Source organism: Cuculus canorus, chromosome Z (genome assembly GCF_017976375.1).
Source record: "Cuculus canorus isolate bCucCan1 chromosome Z, bCucCan1.pri, whole genome shotgun sequence".
Lineage (NCBI taxonomy): Eukaryota > Metazoa > Chordata > Aves > Cuculiformes > Cuculidae > Cuculus > Cuculus canorus.
In genome coordinates this window covers 13,187,056-13,206,896 of record NC_071441.1, presented here as the reverse complement: position 1 = coordinate 13,206,896, position 19,841 = coordinate 13,187,056, and the positions used below count along the sequence as shown (strand labels likewise).

The 19,841-nt window shown below is 41.0% G+C and overlaps 1 protein-coding gene across 2 annotated transcripts in view; it reads right to left on the bottom strand.

Annotated features, from left to right (window-relative positions):
* Positions 1-15,669, bottom strand: part of PIK3R1 (phosphoinositide-3-kinase regulatory subunit 1) — a 60,776-nt gene extending 45,107 nt beyond the window's left edge. The window contains exons 1-2 of one of the 2 annotated variants that reach the window (XM_054053625.1): positions 15,533-15,669; positions 10,603-11,369 (exon numbers count right to left, since the gene is read on the bottom strand). In XM_054053625.1, the coding sequence (XP_053909600.1) occupies positions 10,603-10,936 (334 nt within the window). In that variant the 5' untranslated portion in view covers positions 10,937-11,369; positions 15,533-15,669. Of the gene's footprint in view, positions 1-10,602; positions 11,370-11,581; positions 11,719-15,532 lie in introns of those variants that run through there. The other variant, XM_054053626.1, reaches the window with a different exon arrangement.
* Positions 15,670-19,841: the final 4,172 nt, after the last annotated feature.

The following is a 19,841-nucleotide window of genomic DNA, read 5'->3' as shown; positions in this document are numbered from 1 at the left end:
GGGTGGAGCAAATTTTCACAGGCATTAGTGAAGAGGACTGAATACAACAGAAGAAAATAACATGGTGAAAATTCTATACTGTCAGATACAATTAAAAGTATGCCCCCCCCCCAAGTGAAGATATTTCCATTAGTAAATTAGCAATTCTTACTATATTATCACAGAATCACAAGGTTGGAAAAGACGTCTAGGATCATAGAGTCCAACCATTCCTATCAACCACTAAACCATGTCCCTGAGCATGCACATACAATGGCTAAAAACTTAAGTCATTTACATTAACTATGTACTAAAGAGAGGAGTTTGGACTAATTAGTAACACTAAATCTGTCTAGAAGCTACAAGCTCGATACAGAAATTACCAACTTAAATTCCATTTTGTGCATTAGCCCAAGACCTCAGAAAAGATGATCCCAACAGCATCTCCCTTCTGTATCTTAGAAATTTGCAAAAGGACAGCCAAGACACTGTTCTTCATATCAGTATTTATCACATAGTACTTCATGCACATTCATATTATATGCAATCTGGTATACTGCTGTCTCTTTAGAACAGGGCTAGTGTTTGTGCTCCAAGCCCAAGAGGCAATGGGAATTTTGCCTGAGAAATGAGAATAAGAATAGTAGTATTTGTCCCAATGCTGCTAAACCTTGACTAGAGGTCTGATCCTGTTGCTTCTAAAGTCAAAATGGGTTTTGGCACTAATTTAAGAGAATGTAGAATAGGAACCTGCTGCTTCTTGTATGAAGTCTCTTTAGTAAATAAAAAAAACCCCAACCATGCACAATATTTTTAAGAACATCAGTACTTTAAAATATATGTATTTGTAGTTCGCACCCAAAGAGATTTCTAATAAAACATTTTAATACTCTGCTTAAAAGAAAGCAGCTCACATTAACAAGCATGAGCATGTTCCTTCTAAGCTACCAGACAACTTACCACATTTGATTGACTGGCTATTTAGAAGAAGCAGACAATGAAAAGCAAAAAACCCATCACCACTCTCATCTTATTGGCCTGTTCTTACTGTGTCATAATACAACTCTAGCTATTTGTCTTAGAGGAAACATCTGGAGAAAAAGCATAACAGTTGGTAACTGTCTTCCCCTTTTTTTTTTTTTTTTTTTTGCTAAACTGTACATGCAACTCAAATTCCTACATCTTAAATCACTGGGGAAGGCACCCACAGCCCACTACCCTTTTCAGTAAAAGTTTTAACAGGTAAGATATGAGACTTCTAACTGTCACTATGAGACAAGTCCAAAACAACGATTAGTATTACATACAAGTTATGTGCACAAAATGTTCCTCTAAGCAGAAAGTCAGAATTCTTCCAAAAGCCAGAAGACAGTTCAAAAGAAGTGAGACTTCATGCCAGTCACTCTGTAGTAAATACCGTTAAACCATTGACTTAATATAACCTGCCAAAAGTGTCCTGATAATAACAGGGTTGTGAAAATCTCTCATTTTGCATGGGTCGGTTGCAGCTTACACACACTACCAGAAGGGTTTTGGAATTGTCAGGACCACGTATGACCCAAGAGGAAGTTAGAAAAACATGAAAACAAGTGGGGAATGCAAGCTAATTTTCCGACTTAGGGTAATAAATTATAAATACAGCAGAGCAAAGAGAATTCAGACATCCATCTTTCTGTGCCCTTAAGGACTCCTCACTGAGTAAAAAAGGGTCCTTTATTTATGGACATGTGGGAGGAAGTTTTTGCTACTTTTTTTTTTTTTGAATGTGAGTTCCTTAACACCTTCTCTATTACCAATTAGGCCAGATTACAAGGACCACTAAAGCCCCCTTTCTTCTCAGAACCCCCTTGCACTAAAACAAAAGGCCTTCCTAAATCTTTCTCTCCATAAGAAAATTGCTTACGTAGGCTAATGACTAGCCAACACTACTCTGGCTTCCGAACGATGGAGTCGATTTGGACTGGTAAGAATATATTCTAAATCATGCTCAAGCATCTGTACAGTTTTGACTTCAAAGTACCCAAAATAACTTGCTTCAAAATGTCAATGATGACATTTTCTGATGTTTCTCCCAAGGGAACAGTTATATTACAAACAGTGCAAAAAATATCAAACAAAGAATGATAGACTGTATTGCAGTAAGAGGCACAAAGTCTGGTCAGCCAAGAGTGTTGTCCTGTTCTAGATGAGTTCTCAAAGGGCACCGACCCCTTGCAGAAGATCCATGCACCAGCAGAGCTCAGAAGACCAAAGGAGCAGATGACACCTCACTCCACTCCACAGCGTCCTGGAATCTCACAACCCTTTGCAGACCACACAGCAGGGCAGATGCCCCAAGCATATGCCAGCCAAGTAGGAGGAAAGCAAGAAATGAAGGAGAGCTTTGCCATGGCCTCTTGCTCCTCACCTGTGCCAAGCAGCTGTGCCTCAGAGAAGAGAAAATGCAAGGCTAAGTTCGTAAACATAACAAATGTTTCTGCATCTCCACCCAAGCATAGCACATGAAAAATTGTGAATTAGCAACAGTGGACTGGAACACAGGGTAGAACACCATGTGCATGTAAGAAAATGACTGCAAATCTTTGCCTTTATCTGCTTATTAATGGAATGTTCCTGGATAGAAAGATAACAAAACCAGACACAGCTGTGCAGCCTTATCTACCACAGCACATAATTGGTGGTTTCTTTCATTAATTCTCTAATTTAAATGCTTTGGTCTACCTCCAGCCAAAAACAGCTTAGAAAGATGGCTTGGAAATTAAAAGGTAACCTCACAAATTAAAAGCCTTCCCTTTAAGACAGGCTGCTGGAGAAGCTTTAACATGGTTTGAAACATGGGTCTGCAGCGTCTGATATAATTTAAAAGTTTCTTCACCAAGAATAATTCTCCATGCTTATCTGCTCCCTAACAATCTTGTCCAAGTGGGATGAGGAAATCTAGGAAGAACTCAGTGACAGCACTAAAGTCTTCTCTCCTAACCCCAACAAACAAATTGCACTGTTGTATCTGTAAATAAGACATACAAAACTGGTGCAATCATGCTTCCTGGGACGTGAATTCCCTTTTCAGTTCATGTTACTCTCCCTTCCTTCCCAGCTGGTGAGCAGAAGGCTACAGCACAGGAGTGTTCAGACATGCTGCATTCTACAAATCCAATCCCACAGAGGAGGAAGAACAAGGAGGAGACACAGTCTGATGTGTGTAAGAGGAATAGTTTGGCTTTGGTCAGTATCTCTACATTTTAAAGTGTGCAAGTTTTTTAGAATAAAGCATCAAAACTTGAAAGAAAAGCACAGTTATCTTCCTCTGTTTTTCCACCATAAATAAACTCAATTTCATAAAAATAAAAAGCCCAAACCAAATCAAACAAAAAAAAGCAAAGAAACCACAGAGGAAAACCAGCCTCGCATATGCCTTGCCTATTTACTGAAAAATACAATAGCTGTGCAAGAGCTTCTGGAATCTCAAGGGACAAGAAGAATCTCCTCTTCCTGCAGCAGGTCTTCCTTCTGCAGGAGCATCTTCCCATCCCGGACACTACTGAGTGGTATGCCAGCAGCGATGAAAAAATGGCATGTTCAGACCTGTCAAATCTCACTTCTTGCCCTCAACATTCACAATCTCTAGTGAAGAAATTATCTCGGATGTTAACCTCTGGGAAATGCTCTAACACAAAAATGATGTCAAGCATATAAGAACAGATCCAGTGGATTTTACAAGCAAGTCATCTGACGGTTAATTGAACTGTTAAGGACCTCTTCCATAATTCATACCATAATCTACATAGTATTTCTGAAGTACAAGATTTTCTTGAATTATATTTTTAAACTAGAGAAATCATACAGAATTACATTGTTTGCTAGCTCAGGGCAATACCAACTTGCTGAAAATTTGTCCTTAGAATTTTGGTAACAGACATATTATCTAAAAAGCTGTCAGCATAAGCATTATTTTTAAATGTTGTCTTACATGCAAATTGTTCTATAAAGTTGATCAACACATGACGAATAGTGTTTGAGTGCTATTCTTGTGGACTGCTGTGTACAGCATTCATAAAAGACTGAACAAAAAGCCGTCAAGATAGTACAAAAAGTTACAGCTGCTAACATCTTACCAAAGGACTTCAGGCAACGTCCAAGGATGCAGGCATTTCTATAACAAAATGCCAAAATGTAATACACAACAAAAAAAAAAAAAGAAAAAAAAAAAAGCTCTTCTATTATTAATGAAACCACAAAATAGGATTGTATTATAGCACATATTTTGCTGAAAATATGAGCAGAAGTTAGCAAGCATTAACCACAGTTATTACATCTTTATCTTTTAAAGCAACAAATTCTCTTTAAACTCTCCCAGTTACCTAGACTGTCACTGAAGTACTCTCAGGACTTAAAAAACTTTCTACAGTAAAAATAAATATTTCTTTAAAATCTTGTAATTTCCCTTGTAATTCTTAGCTATCCAAACAAAGCAGTTCTTTGTGTTCTAGCCTTCAGATTGATTTCATGGATGTTCATCATGGAAAGCAACTTTGGAGCAAGATGCAGCTGTGAAAGAGTACACAGCCAGCTGCAATTACAACACCTGTGTTCTTTCACACAGGAAAATCTGGATGCGTACATGGCATCACACAACTATTTAAGTGGGCACGGTTAGTTGCTCGAGGTGTAGAACAATCCATTCTTGGCAAATGCTCAGCAGCATGTGTTGCTGAAACTTACAAACTGATGTTATCACATGCAAACCTAAGTAAGAATTTTCTAACCAGTGTTTTTTTCAGATGTTCCTGGATCACAGCTACAGGAAGAGATCCAAGGGAGAGGAGCAAGCTACTTCACCTTTGCCTTATTATAAATCTGCCTCAGGAGCATTGATGTCAGGATGATTTACTAGCAGACTGAATCTATATTAATGAATGCTAAAGAAAGGTAAGCTAAATTACTCAGCGTAATGCTACTGTCTTATCCTCAGAAAGTCATATTAAAATTGGTGTGATACAAACCAGACTATTTTATAGCATCAAAATAGGAGTAGTATTCTTTCAGTTTTGTGTAACGAAAGGCAGTATTTTTCCAGACTGATTGATACAGCTGGTGAAAAAAGCATTCCAGCCACGCAAGCCTTTTCAGGTCTGAGGTCATCTTTGAGGATGAAAAGGGAGTTCTGTGTGCCCAGAGTAATAAATTTTTCCCAGAAATATCAATTGGCCAAATAAAAAATTCTTCTCAAAAGCTGTCTCTCACTTTTATCCTGTGACTTTAAAACAGAACATGGAAGATAGTGGTTTTGCAGCTCCTTCCTCCGTCCTCTACCAGCAGGTGGGGCCACACATCAACCACAGACTTGCCCAGATTCACCGTTAATACACAATTGGTACTTGTACTTGCAAGTATATCCTTGTGCTCCCTGTGGTGCTCACGAAGACTTTTGTAGTCACTATTATACTGATTCCATCACTGTGAAAAAAATGCTCTGCCTCACTTTAACAGAGCCTGCAAAATCCTCGTTTTCATTAGCGATATAGCAGCTGGGAAGAACTTTTGTTTTCAGATACACATGCTCATCTGGCAGCTAGAAATTTGCCTTCTACACCAAGAAACATGACCACAAGCAGTTGGCACGGCCTTCTGGCAGGAACCTGCCCCATTTCCAAGTGTAAGTCAAAAGCAACTTACTTGAGAAGTTCATGACTGCAGGGCAGTTCTGACGACTGCAGCAGGACAAAAGGCTTACGCTCAAACCGGACTTTTTAGAATGAATCAAAGGGCTCTGGCTTGAATGGCAAATACATTTACCAAATGAGACAGTGACTCATCACTTCACCCCATAATTTCCTTTTTCCATCTGCCTAAATCAGGAGAGATGATGACCATTTTCTTCCCAGTGGAGGCTCTGGGCTCACTGCATTCCACTCACTCTTACAGCCCCTGATTTACAAATGTAAATAATTTTCAGAAACGCAATTGCTCCACTGGCTTTAGAGCGAAATTAAGGAAACAAATCCTACAGCATATTCAGTTCAAGTATGCACAAACGATTTTATGCTGTCAGTTTGGACCTTTGTCAGACATTGCATAACCAGGTCTCTGAAACGAGAGTTTCCAAATGTTCCATGTAATTATCTTCGTCTAATTTGCTGATCTGTATCTGTTCCAGAAGAAAAGCATAAAGAAAGGTGTGGGTTTTTTTTTTTAAGAAAGAAACCTATGTTATAGTTTCAATGTAAGAAGGAAGAGCTTTGGATTATTTTTAGGCTCTGGACCAGCTAAAATGTAAGAAGTGTTAACATATACAACCTTTTTAAGTTACACGGGAAGTCGCAGGAAGCTCCAAAACATCAAAACAGACAAATAATAAAGTTCCTTTCTGCCCTTCTGCAATTTGACCCTCATTTCAAAGTGGGAATTTAACATTCCAAGTTAAATCTGAAAGTATTTCTGTCAATCAATCACAACTTTATGCTCCAAAGTCTGCTTAAACCTTCACAAACCCATGGAGAAACAATACCGCATGAACCACACTAAACATAAGCAGTTGAATCATGAGCTGAACAGACGTTCACAAAACTCATCCGGACTCAGTACAGCTTATGCACTTGGTTTTCAAAGAGTTAGGCAAGACAGGGCTAAGTGAGAGGAACCAACTCAATGTGGCCCAGAATTAAGAATGAAAGCATTTCAAGAAAAAAAAAAAAGAAGCCATATCAAATCTTTATTGTTTCATGTAAACTTCAGATGCCTAGTGGAGGGCATGCAGATGATGTTATGCCAGGTCTCCACTGTTACAAGTGCCTTGATCCCTCTAGCAGCAGCCAGTCACCCTTGCCTGGTGGGAGAAGAAATCTGGGGAAAAGCAGGTTGAGCCAGCGAGAGCCTCACAACAGCAACAGGAATTAAATCTCCCTTGCCACACCTGGGACCTGTGCCAGACCTAAAACTGAGAGGTGCTAGAGACTTCCTGGGGCTCTTTATCCCCTTTATTTTCATATATTTTTAGTTGCAATAAAGAAAAAAATTTTAAAAAAGCCCCACAAACTCAGACTAAATCTACTTCTTTATTGACAACGCAAAGGGGAAGACAGCAAAAATGCAACAGTCCTAAAATTTCAGTCAAGGACCCTCAGTGCTGGTCTCAAAGGTTCTAGAAATTCAAATGGGTCAGAGATAAAATAAAAATACGGAGAAAGATTTCACCCAAGTGTTGTAATAAATAAATTAATTAATTTCTTACTTGAATTTGAGACCACTAGAAGTTTTATTTCTTTTCAGATTGGCTTTAATATTTAAAGAGCTCCCTATTTCTGCCTGTGATTGCATAAGACACTGCCCGATGAGCCACTCTACCCCTGTTACTAGCTTTATTGACTGCAAAGTCTGTTCAGATGCCTCTAATTATTTGCATATGAGTACCACGGTATTGTGGCTAAATATTGCAAATTTGATCTAATGCAAAACAACCTGGACAGTGATGATCAAGTGATCAAACTTAACAAAGCCAGGGGAAAAAAAAAAAAATCCAAATAAATAATTAACTATTAAAGACAACTGAAATTATTAGAAAGTATTTTTTCTTTTAACTCTATGTATAAGGTAAAATTTCAAGAACTTATGTGATTATATATTCTTCATACATCATATATGTATTCTTTGCTCGAAATGAAGTTTCTGATAGTCTTATTCAACATATACACAACAAGGGCACAAACAGAATTGACTTTTCACAGAAGGAGAAAAGTATTTAGATTACAAATAACCAAGGTACGCTTAAGAAATGTGCCCTCAGTTTCCCATTAATGTGTTATTTTGATCCACAGCAGTTTCAAATCATCAAGTACTGAAAATGTAAACTTGACTGTATTTGGTCAAGCACATTTCATACTACGCATTAATTTATTTGAAATACACTCTAGGGGTGTAGAAAGAATTATCATCCTGGGAAGAATCTTCTGGCCCACTGCCCATTAAGTTGGCTGCTGGACAATATTAACTGTGCTACTCCTGCACCAAATAGCGAAGCCACTAGAAAGTCAAACTTAGATTACTACCTTATTCTTTACTTGAACTGTATTTCCTCCTGCACCTCTGGTTTCACCATAGGTATCTTTTTTTTGTATCCTTCTGCTCACCTAAAAATTACACCTTGGTTTTGTTTCTTGTAATACTTTTTCAGTGCAAAATTTCCCACGTTTGTTCCTAATATTTAAAATGCTCTCTGCCTTAGTTTTTTTACAGTATGAAGACCTGTAAAGAGACCACGTTACTTTTTCCAATTTCTTCTACATAAGCATACAGTATTTTAAAGGTTATTAAACTTCACTTGAGCTATCAGAACTTCAAATTTCAGTGTTCCCCCTAATTCTGTTGAGGGTGGCTTAATCTCTGATCCTAGGGCATTACTGAAGGTGCTAGCCTCTTGCATGAAGCTTAAAATCTTTAATTCAAAAGGAGTTACAGGAACTTGCCTTTTTTTTTCTTTGAATAAAAAATTACAAGGCTGCATTGCAAACTAACTCTTACAACATTTTGGAGCACAGCAAGACCATGAATGCAGACTAATGAGCTATCCCATAAATTAGCACATTTTCTTGTTTCAAATCTCTACAGTCCCAAGCTATTAAAAATAAACACATTGTATATAACTAGTAGTCTGTCCAGAGGAAATAAACTTCTGTTTAGGTGAGATCTAATCACCAAAACTTGGAGCACTGTGTCATCCTAAGGAAGCAGAAAAGCCTATTTTTAAGCAGACCCCTCCCAAAATCTGGAGCATAATTTCCCAGAGTAACTCTCGTAAATGTCTGTTTCAAACACAGCTCTGGGGCAGGCTTGAGAATTGCAAGATTAACACCACGACTTTGCAGCACAGTGCTGTGGCCAGCTCACAGCATGGAGATGTGAACAGGAGTACAAAGTTACAACTTAAGTTTAAAGCAATAAATGCATCAAAGCCTGGGATGCTAGTTACTTGATCAAGCTGTACACATTTGAAGAATGAGATTTTATTTACACCCTCTACCTCTCAAAATGACCTGTAAGCATTGAGATGTCTATCCAAAGAGCCACGCTTGTTCTGTAGTTACATACAATTGAGACAACCATCTCCACAAGCAGGTTAAGAAAAAAGCCAATGTCACCTGATCAGCACATATTAGCTTGCAATACAAGGAATGATCAAAGTAGTAAAAGTGTTTTCTTTCAAAAAAAACCCACCTCATTTTTGGAATTAATCTAATGAGAAACCATGAGGGTCTAACAACTAGGGGCTGAGAGTTCAAGGACTAAAGAAATGAGGGCAGTATAATCTAAAATGCCACTACAAGCCCATCTGCTCTCATCTCCATTCTAACAACGATGTACATCTAGGCATTATATACCTGCAAGCAATTCTTCATTGCCTGAGGACATTGCTATGTAGAACAGTTCAGATTACACTTATTAAGCCCCCAACAATCCAGAAATGCTTCTGCCAGGTTTCAACTGGGTTGCCACAGTCAATTTTCTCTATTTCTGTTCTTATCTTTGTTGATTGTCAGCACAGTTGAATATAATCAAATAGGCACAGAAGAATGGAAGTTGAAAAACTGATACAAAAACTTCACAAGTGATGCTGCAAACACTTCTGTGGAGTCAGGGGTTAATGACGCCATTCAGGATTATGGTGTCACTGTGAGAACCAGGGTCACGTACTACAACTTCTATCTCCTATAGCTAGAATCACTGAGAATTTAAGAAGTATTAGATGTTGAAATAACGGAAGCTATTCTAGACTTTCAAGAAGTGAGAGACCAATGTAAAATCTATGCTAAGATGGATTTTGCTTGTTAATATGCAAAACCCAAATTCTCACTGTCAGCAGGTAAGAGACAAATCACTTAGAGGGTGTTTTTTCCAATTAAAAAAAGAGAAGACTGTTCTATTAACAGTAGAGTTCTGATCAAATTCTGAGTTCTGCCCAAAATAATATTGCAAATTTAAGTTAAAAAGCAATTTAAGTTTTATAAAAGGAAAGGAAGTACCTTCCTTTGTTTAAAATAAGTGCTATTTTTCCTACTGCATGCCCTACTCCCAGAAAATGTTAACTCTAAATTTCTCTTTATAATCATACCATTATTCACGTTTAAATACTTGCCTTTACTTTTAACGCCACAGGTAAACCTTCACCACAAAGTACTTATTTTTTGCAGTTAGCAAGAGATTTATAATAGGAATATGCTGTTTATTTGGAATTCCTACTGTTGGATTCACCAAAAAGTTTTTCAATAGTGAGCCTGATGAACCACAAAGGAAAACACTTCTAAGACACCCAAAATAAATGTTATCCTGCTTATTCTCCATTTAAGTCTTCACATTAGTGAACTACAAGTGTATTTTCCAACCTGTGAGATGTACCTCGCAGTAAGTTATTGGTCTCTGTGGTGCCTGAGACGAAGCACATGAAATTACAAACTGTGTGAGGTAAATATTATGAAATAGAAACATTTCTTAATTGACTGAAATCAGCCATACTCTAAAAGAGCTAACCAGCTAACTATGTTATATACATAAACGTAGAGTCAGATGAGTCTATTGAACAAAAATATCTGAAAAACATGGGGTGACACACCCTCCAAAATCAGTACTGACCTTGTTGCTCACTCTCTGCTTCACTTTTTGCAGAACTTGGTGCTACAGGAAGAGGTCGAGGAGGACGAGGCTTTGGAGTTGGAGGGGATATTTTTTTTCTTCCAATGTACTCTACATAAGTTCCTGGGAAATCCCCCCTCTCCCCTGTGGTTTCATTAAAGCCATTTAACCAACCAATTTCTTCAGGCTTTGCTTCTTCCCCTTCACTGAATCCAAGCGCTAGTAAGGTACCTTTATTCACAGTTAATATATCTCCCAAGTGCAAGTCGATGTCCTCTTCTCGCTCTTTTTTGTAGTCATATAAAGCTCTGTATTGATATCCTTCAGCACTCATCTTGGCAAACGATTTAACATTCAAAAGTGTTATTAAACAGTATAAAAATGCAATTGTCCAGTTATATTTTTATGTACAGAGAGATTCAGTATGTACTAAATGAGATAATAAAAATGTCAATAGCAATGCCTAAGTAACAAAATCCACTAGAAAATCAAAAAGCACCAGGCCCTGTCATTTCACTGCTGATATTCTTACAAATGCAGTTATTCTGAGTCAGTGATTGTTGCAGAAGTATATGTCCAACAACTTCTTCTATGTCTAGCAATATTCCTCCAACTATTTCCTTTCCTGGGCTTGCTGGCTCTTCTGGGTCTCCATGCTCAAGTTCAGCCGATTCTTGCAGCTAGTCATACTTTCTTCAGATGTACTTGCCACGGATTGCCCACGTACCTTAAATAATCTGCCACTGAACTCTGCATACATGCTTTTCCTGGAAAGAGAAGGGAAAACCGGTGAAATTGTTTCAAATTCTCTTGACAAGTGCAAACTTGGATGCCACTTACGACTAAGCGTTCTGCCACTGTGGCAGATGTGTCCCACAACAGAGCCCCAAACAACAATAAAATAAATAAAATGACCGTACAAAAGCTGGTATCTGCCAGCTAACACCTGTGTTTTCATAAAGGATGCAGGTCTATTTACTTGAATCGAATTTGTGCTCCTGCAGTATGAGGCATGCTTCCTTCCCTGTAGCTTACGGATATCAAAGCTTCAGAGAGGGCTAAGCCCTGGAGCTATCCTTGAAGTGCAATATACAACCTAGCAGCAAGATTTTAAACGTTACCCCCCTGATGACACATGGCCAGAAACCCTCCCCATAAGAGGTCTGCCACTACAGAGGAGAAGCTCACTGTAACTGGTTCTGATGCTCATCAATGGTGAGTCTCCTCCCATTTATGCAGAGGGTGAGGATGGCAAACATCCCTCAGCCCAAAGCCTACATTCCAGAAACCTACTGGAGGGAGGGAACTTATCATCATCTGCAGAAGAATCAAAAAGTCCAAACCACTTGTACTTGATGAGTACCATATTTCTGTTTTCTTAGAAAGAGGGGCTTCCCCAGTTCCCCATCTTTCAGATGTTTCTTACTGTGTTTATGGTACAATACTAGAAAAACAATCAGCAATTGAAAAAGGCACACCCAGACCACCTAAGCAGCACTAGCAGGAGTAAAGTATCAGGGTGTATGCTTAAATTATGCTAAAGGCAAGAGAATACAGGCCTGAACATTTGACTGAAGGCTGCCCGACCATAAAGTACAAAAGCAAAATATGAAAAAGAAGAAAAATCAATTTAGAAAACAGTAGCTTAAAGACATATAGAACAGTGAAAGTTTTCTAAACTTTATTTCAACTGTTACTCATTTTCATCTACTTAAAAAGAAAAATCCAATCATAATTTGAAATGCTACACTGGGAACCAGAAAATGCTAACTACTCAAAGTTGCACTGGAACTCCTGAACTATAGCTGAATAAAAGACACAGGGGAGCTATGTAATACCAATAGGTAAAAAAATGGACTGTACTATGTACCTAGTATACAGAAAGCTGGTGGGTTTGGTTTTTTTGTTCTTTTTTTTTTTTTTTTTTTGAGAAACTCTTTTTTTACATTGCAAAGAGAAACCAGCAGACAGGGCTGGAACAGGGAACTTCTGACAGCTCTTTTCCACACTATTTGCTCGAATGTCTCAGTCATGAAGTCCCTAGAACATGACTAACTGACAGGCTAAAAACTACTTATAAGAATGTATATGGGCTTCCTTTGTCCGTGAATGACCATGATCCCTAATTTGTATGTGGCTCCTTTCCAGTCCATTATGTCTAAATATAGTTCCCTGCAGCTTATTGCACAACATCTCTTATACAGAACACAGAAGAAAATCTTGTAAGGTCTCGAAGAACTTCCTTATCATCCCTTGCAAACAGTTTTAGCTGTAGGAAAGAATTATCTGAGCCTGAATTAGACTTCTCATTTCAAAAAAGCCTACACACAAGTAATTATTTTAATGACTTGGAAGTGTATCCACGTGGATTAGGCATCCAGCTCACACCAAAATTTTAGTAAGAGATTTCTGCAGCCACTTCTGAAAAACCAGATTATGATGCTTAGCTCACGCTACCAAACACCACAGACTTTGCAATTAACCTGAAGAGAGTTTCAATGATGTTTCATTTTCCTTCTCCCACCAGAGGAAAGTGTACAGACAAGAACTGGGGGGGGGGGGGGAGGGAGGGAAGGAAGGAAACAGAAATGTAAGAAATGTAAAGCACAAGTATAAATTAAATAGTACATAAGCCTTTTCAAAAGCATGAGTTCCACCCATTTCATATAGCAAGGGAACAAAACGCAATTACACACCTCAGTTCTAAGTGTTGGAGCTAATCTAAATGTTTCCAATCAAAACCAACTATGCACAGCAACGCCTGCTACAAAATTACCACTTCGACTACATTAAATAGTCTTGAAATATTTATTTTCTCTTTAAGAAAGGTTCAACAAGTGCTCTGCTACAGCTACTCATTTCACTCCTACTGCCTACAGGCATTCTGGCAGTCGACGAAGCAACTCTTCCAAACACCATGTAATTTAACTGACTTGACCTACTCTTCTGATCTTTTATTATCAAATGTATCATAGTGACTTTAGGGTCAGATATTTAAAATGACTACTTCCGTCTCTTATGCTTGGTCCGACAATACAGAACTGGAAGTGTCGTAATAACATAAAAACTGCTTATGACAGTGATTAAGTATATTCTAAAAACTCAAAATCTGAATCAGATAGGACAAAAGGTCTGATTTACTTGCATGTCAGAACAACTCAGTTCAGTTACAGCAGCAAAGTTCCCCTAAATCCAGTTTTCCTGGAGCTCAGAGCTGCAGTACGGGTTCATACTTACTCCTCAGCACTGCCCTGGGTACGTGGCCCCCCAGGACCTATCTCCTGACTGACCTACAGTTTGTGTACCTGAAGCCATTCCTGTGGGCAAGTCATGCCAAATTTCTTGGATCATACCTTTTTCTATTCTCATCATCAGTCAGGTTTGTGAAGAAAGGAGGAATCCTGCAGACAGCCTTTACCACAGGGACACCAGTTCTCCACACCAGCCCAGCAACACTGCAGTGTTTCCAAAGAGCCCTCTTTAAAAGTTCTTTGCTTAAAATAAAGAGCTCCAAGACCATCTTAAGTAGTGGGAAAGAAACAAACCAAACACTTTAGGGAAGAATTGTTGTTGTATTTGAGAGATGATGTATTACTGGATTTCCATTTGGCTGGTAGAATGGAAAAGGAAGAAGAAGTATTGTAAGGGAACCAAACACTCATTTGGTTTTTATTTGCTCTCCAAAAGTTTGATCCCAGTGAAAAAATTCCTGAGTTCAAGCAGAATTCTGGACTTTCAGCAGAATGGTTTATGCTGAGCACTTCAACAGTTATAAAATTTAAAATTCAATAGAGAAATGCAAGAAATTCTTTTAAATTTAAATGGAAAAGGAAGGAGATACGAACGTTTCCCCTCCCCTCCTCCCTTTCCCCGTATTAAAAGTGATGTCTGGCTCCCACTTCACTGGTACACAAGTATTTCCTCTTAAACTAGCTAACATTCCTTTGGTCACCCAAGAATAAAAACTTCTACTCCGCGAATCCATGTTACTACCAGCCCAAGAAGGCGAGTGCGTGTGCGCTACTGATACGGCACCGCTAGGCAAGACAACAAATATGTTCTTCACCTTTCTATCAAGACATTTAGTAACCTTATCTCCTCGTTCTGCCATCGCGCTCATACCGTTTCCAAAAACCCCTAGGGAAGCGGTGCCTAACGCGAACTTCCCTCTCACTGCAGCTATAAGCTTTGTGAATAGAAGAGCAGACTAACGCACTTAGGGGGGCATTGAGGTAACGAGAATTGAAATGTAAGCAGGGAATTTGCCTGGAGACCGACTCTTCTCCCCGCTAGGTGTCTACACACCTGTAACTGCAACTGCAGTTATCTCTGAAGTAGGCTGCTGCCGCTCTCCAATTAAAGACGACCGAGGTAAGGACCACACCAGAAGTCTATTTTCTGAAAGAAAGTCTGGCTCACCCCACATCGCGAAGAAGGAGACGCGTACTTGTAACACCTTATAATACCACTTCCAGTCTTTCAAAGGGTGATTTGGAGCCTGCGAAGATTCTACCACCGAACAAATTCAAATACGCACACACACAAGTAGTACATTCACTTCACTCCGGACACTGTAAACCACGTCCCATTCAGAAACATCTCAAGAAAGGTGGAGAGCACCAAGACCGCTTGCGAAAAATCATTAAAATAATAATTTAAAAAACCAAAAACACACAAACCAAACAATTCAGGCAGTAAAATCGAGCTCCCACGGTGCCGGGAGGCCGGCGCGGGAGCACCCCCGGCAGCCCCCGCACGCTCGGTGCCCGGCCCGGGCAGGTCCCCGCTCCCCGCGCAGCCCAGCCCCGGGGTCGGCGGATGGGCGCCCGCCCAGGAAGCGCCGCGCCGGCCCGCTCGGAGTGGGGGGTGGAAAGCCGCTCGGTGCGACAGCCCCGCTGCCCGCACGGCTCCGCGCCGGCTCGCGCTTTACCTCAGCGGCGGTGCCACCACCGCCACGGTCCCACCACCGCCGCCCCGCTCTCTCCGCGCCGCGCTTCGGCTCCCCCAGTGCTTCAGCCGCGCTCCAGCCGCCCCCGCACCGCCCCCTACGTTGATTGACAGAGGAGGGATGGGGGGGCGGGGCCGCGCGCTCCGCACGCACCGCCTCGCGCTGCTGCCGGGCCCGGGCGCCCCCGCGGGCCGGGAGGGCGGCGCGCGCCGCTGCCTCGTTCTGGGGTAGCGGCGGCTCGGGGGTGCGCCGGGGGGGAGCTGCGGTCGGGGGTTCGATTGATGCCTTTCGTTCCCAATGCGCGGGGTCTGAGCTTGCCACGCAGAATAAAAGCACAGAATGCCTGGCCCCAAGGAGGGTAGAGCTCTCAGTGGATCTGGCAATAGCAGGGTCTGACATACTCCCTCCGCCCTGCGAGAGAGTCGTGCAGTTGAGGTGTGTGCGCGGGGTTGGAACAGGTCTCTCTCTAGCTTTACATGCAGACACGTGTGAGCACACCTCGGTCCTTGTAGGTGTCGCTATGGAAGAGGAGAAAGGAGTTTAAGCAGCCGTGTCCTGGGCTGCATCAAAAGAAGTGTGGCCAGCAGGGCGAGGGAGGTGTTTCTGCGCCTCTATTCCTCTCTTGTGAGACCTCATCTGGAGTATTGTGTCCAGTTCTGGAATCCTCAACGTAAAAAGGAGATGGAGCTGTTGGAACGGGTCCAGAGGCGGGCTACAAAAATGGTCGGAGGGCTGGAGCACCTCCCACATGCGGACAGGCTGAGAGAGTTGGGGTTGTTCAGCCTGGAGAAGAGAAAGCTCCAAGAGACCTTATAGCGACCTTCCAATACCCGAAGAGGTTACAGGAAAGCTGGGGAGGGACTATTCATAAAGGCTTGTAGTGATAGGACCAGGGGCAATGGGTGTAAACTGGAGAGGGGTGCATTTGGACTAGACATAAGGAGGAAATTCTTCACCGTGAGGGCGGTGAGGCACTGGCACAGGTTGCCCAGGGAAGCTGTGGCTGCTCCATCCCTGGGAGTGTTCAAAGCCAGGTTGGATGGGCCTTGGGCAGCCTGGTCTAGTGGGGACAGGCTTCTGCCCATGGCAGGGGGGGTTGGAACTAGATGATCGTTAAGGTCCCTTCCAATCCAAACTATTCATGATTCTGTAACACATCCAGGCTGGCAGCTGTGCAAGAAGCAAGCTAAGGGTTCACTGAGATCTGTGCTGTGAATCCTAGTGCCAGGAGTTGACCTGGTGAAAAACAGCCGGATTGGAGTTATGTAGAATATCAAAAGCAAGAGCAAGGTGTTTGTCAGGACGGAGTGCAAGGATCAGAGCTTGAAATACCCTGTGGGAAAGCGTAAGAGCGGTAAAGTAAAGCAGCCTGAAGTCTTAGTTTGAAAGAAGAATATGTGTTGGCTGGGGGGAAGGGAAGAGTCTACATTGCTTTAACTTGGCAGTTGGGCATTCTGAAACAGGGAATTAGCTTATGGTCTGATCATGGACAACTGAGAGAAAAAGTGGAACAGTTTTACTACACAAGGTGTAATTTGTTTTTGCCAGGTGCAGTGGGTCAGAGTGTGGTTTTGGAATCCTTAGACTCTTTGAGGTATTTTTTCCTGAAAAATGTTCCAAAGCAAGAAATTTGCTTATACTGAGTATACCGGAAAAGTGGTGATCTCTTACCAGCCATAATTTCTTTAAGATATGCTCTTCCATAGCCTCTTATGCTTCAGAGAGGATTTTACTCTTCTTTTCCCCATTAAGTTCCTTACTTCACAAGCTTCCAAGAGACACTAGCAGTATGTTTCCTGACAGCCTTTTATCATTTGTGCATTGATTCATTAGGACTCTATTCACTTCAGGACTGCCCATGAGAGAAGATGACAGCTCCTAAGGCTTCTTGGGATGACAGTGTGGATCTGACCCCAAAGGAGTGTGACAGAGCACTGCAAGGCTGCAGCCTTGGGGTTGCAGGATCCAGTCTGGTGAAAATAGTAAAGATGCCCTTATTAGCCTATCTGGCAATCTAAACACACAGAATAACTTTTAAACTAAACACTCCTTTTGGAACAGAGACCAGTGTTTGTACATAAGCAAAAGCATTGCTGTAATTTAAATACTAAATAGTAAAATTCTTGAGGGAAATGCCAGCTCTCCTCTCATACATTTTTTGTGGGATTGAAAACACAGGCAGGAGCAGAGTTAAGAAAGAATGTTCCATTTCTTCTATCCAGACTGCTGTCTCTGGCATTTGCTGTTGCTGAGGGCAAAAACAGCATGGATTTTGAAAGGGATTAGACAGACTGGCTTGTTGGAATGCCAGCGCTGGGCACTGGCCTGACAATGGGTATTTAAAGGAACTAAAAACCTCTTAAGCAGTGGTTCTCAACTGGTGAGACTAGACTTGTCCCACAGACGAAATGCAGGGCTAGGGTCTATTACTGTGCTCCCTCCTTGCTGGTATGGTGTACCTCAATGGAGGGGAAGGTCCCCAGCACGGGGCCCTGGACCTCTTTCCAGCCTCCCCTCTGTGGTAGCTGAGCATCTTGGTCACTGCTTTCTTTACCGGTTTTCCTCCCTGAACTTGACTTTTGAGTTCACCTTGAGCACCTCACTTGCTGCCTTCTCTGTTGGTCAGGGAAAGAAAGGGACCCAAAAGAGGGAAAACAGGAAATAGCAGCAGGTTGCTTTGTTGCACCCCTTGCTGACTTTATTGCCAGGCCTGTTGTGATTACTGTCTCAAGATCACTGCAGCTCCCTCACATCCATTTCCCCGCAGGCCCCAGCATTATCCCAGTGTCTCCAGGAATCATTTCCTATGTCTCGTCTTGGTAGGTGAAGGATATGCAATAAAGTTTGCTCTAGGAACAGAACATTGGCAAGCAGTACTCTGGCATAAAGCTTGATAAGGAGGAGGATGCACAACTTCAAAACCTGGATTCCTTCTTCAGCTACTTTTTAAGATGTTTTAAGGACTGCATAAAGTGTTTGCATATAAAGCCTGCAGTGTGTGTAATGCATCTAGACAAGTTTGATTAGGTGTAGATTTGTTGAGAAGGATGTTCTCAACCAAATGAAAGGTTAAGTCATTGAGGCAACATGTAAACATGAGGGATTGTCAAGTGGAAGGAAGTAAAGACAGAAAAGTGAAATATTGGTAAAGAGAAGGTATATCAAGATACAAGCCATACACACTTGTTCTTGCTAAGGAAGACAACTGTAGTCTCCATCTGTCAGGAGGTCTCTAGAGCATTCTGCCTGAGGCTGCTTAGTGGAATGCAATAAAAAAGTGACACATTCTTTGGTTCAGTACTAGTCGCAGTCAGGTGGTTTAAGCCTTTGCCTCTTACCTCTGGGTAAGCTTTCTGTGGCAAAAGTCGTGCAGCACTGGAGAGTTCCTGGAAGTTCCCTTTCCTCTGGAGAAAAAAAAAAAAATCATCTTGATCTTAGAAAGGAAATTTTGAAGTATGGAGGGATAAACACACTCTTCAGAGGGTCTGTGGGGAAAGCGGAATTCACAGAGCATCAGTTGTCTTACACTAAAGGTGGCAAACTCTGGTTTTTATTTTTTACTGGCACATTTTAAGCACAGATATTTCCTTCTGTTTCTTCTAAGATATCAAGACAAATCCACTTGTAGGTAAGATACCTAGATTAATGGATTTTATCAGTGCTGAATCTGATCTCCTGGGATAGCGTGGGCAAATGCTGAGGAGACTGTGCAGGGGAGTTTTATTGGAATATACCTTAAATATAGTGATGAATGCTAATGGCATATGTAATTTACTAAGTTCAGAACAGAGTCCTGTGATTTGTGACATAATATCTGCAGCAGTGGAACTTCAGCCAGCAGATTTAAAGGTTGAAGTTGAAAGAGAATCAACGCTTATATTCTTTCTTGCTCCCAAAGATGAAAATTCATACAGTGTAATTATACTGGTCTACTAGCACACATTGCTTAATGACTCATGTAAAATTCTCAAAGGAGTGACCATAGTGGGAACTCAGGAAAATGACAGGAAAAACTGTCCATAGTTATTTTAGACATGAATTAAACACAAAATAAATAAAATGGATCACAAGAAAGTCAAGCATCAAAGGCTCTGAACGGTGATGTTTTCCTGTCATAGCTAGGACAAAGAAAATATTGCTACCCTGTAGTGTGGTTTTAAGTGTGTTTCAGAAAAAAAGGCAGTAGCATGGAAAGCAAGTTGCTTCACTGCTTAGAAGAATTTTAGCATATAAAGGAAAAGAATGAGCTAAAAATAAGATGGAGGAATCCAGGAAAACTAAGAATCAGAGA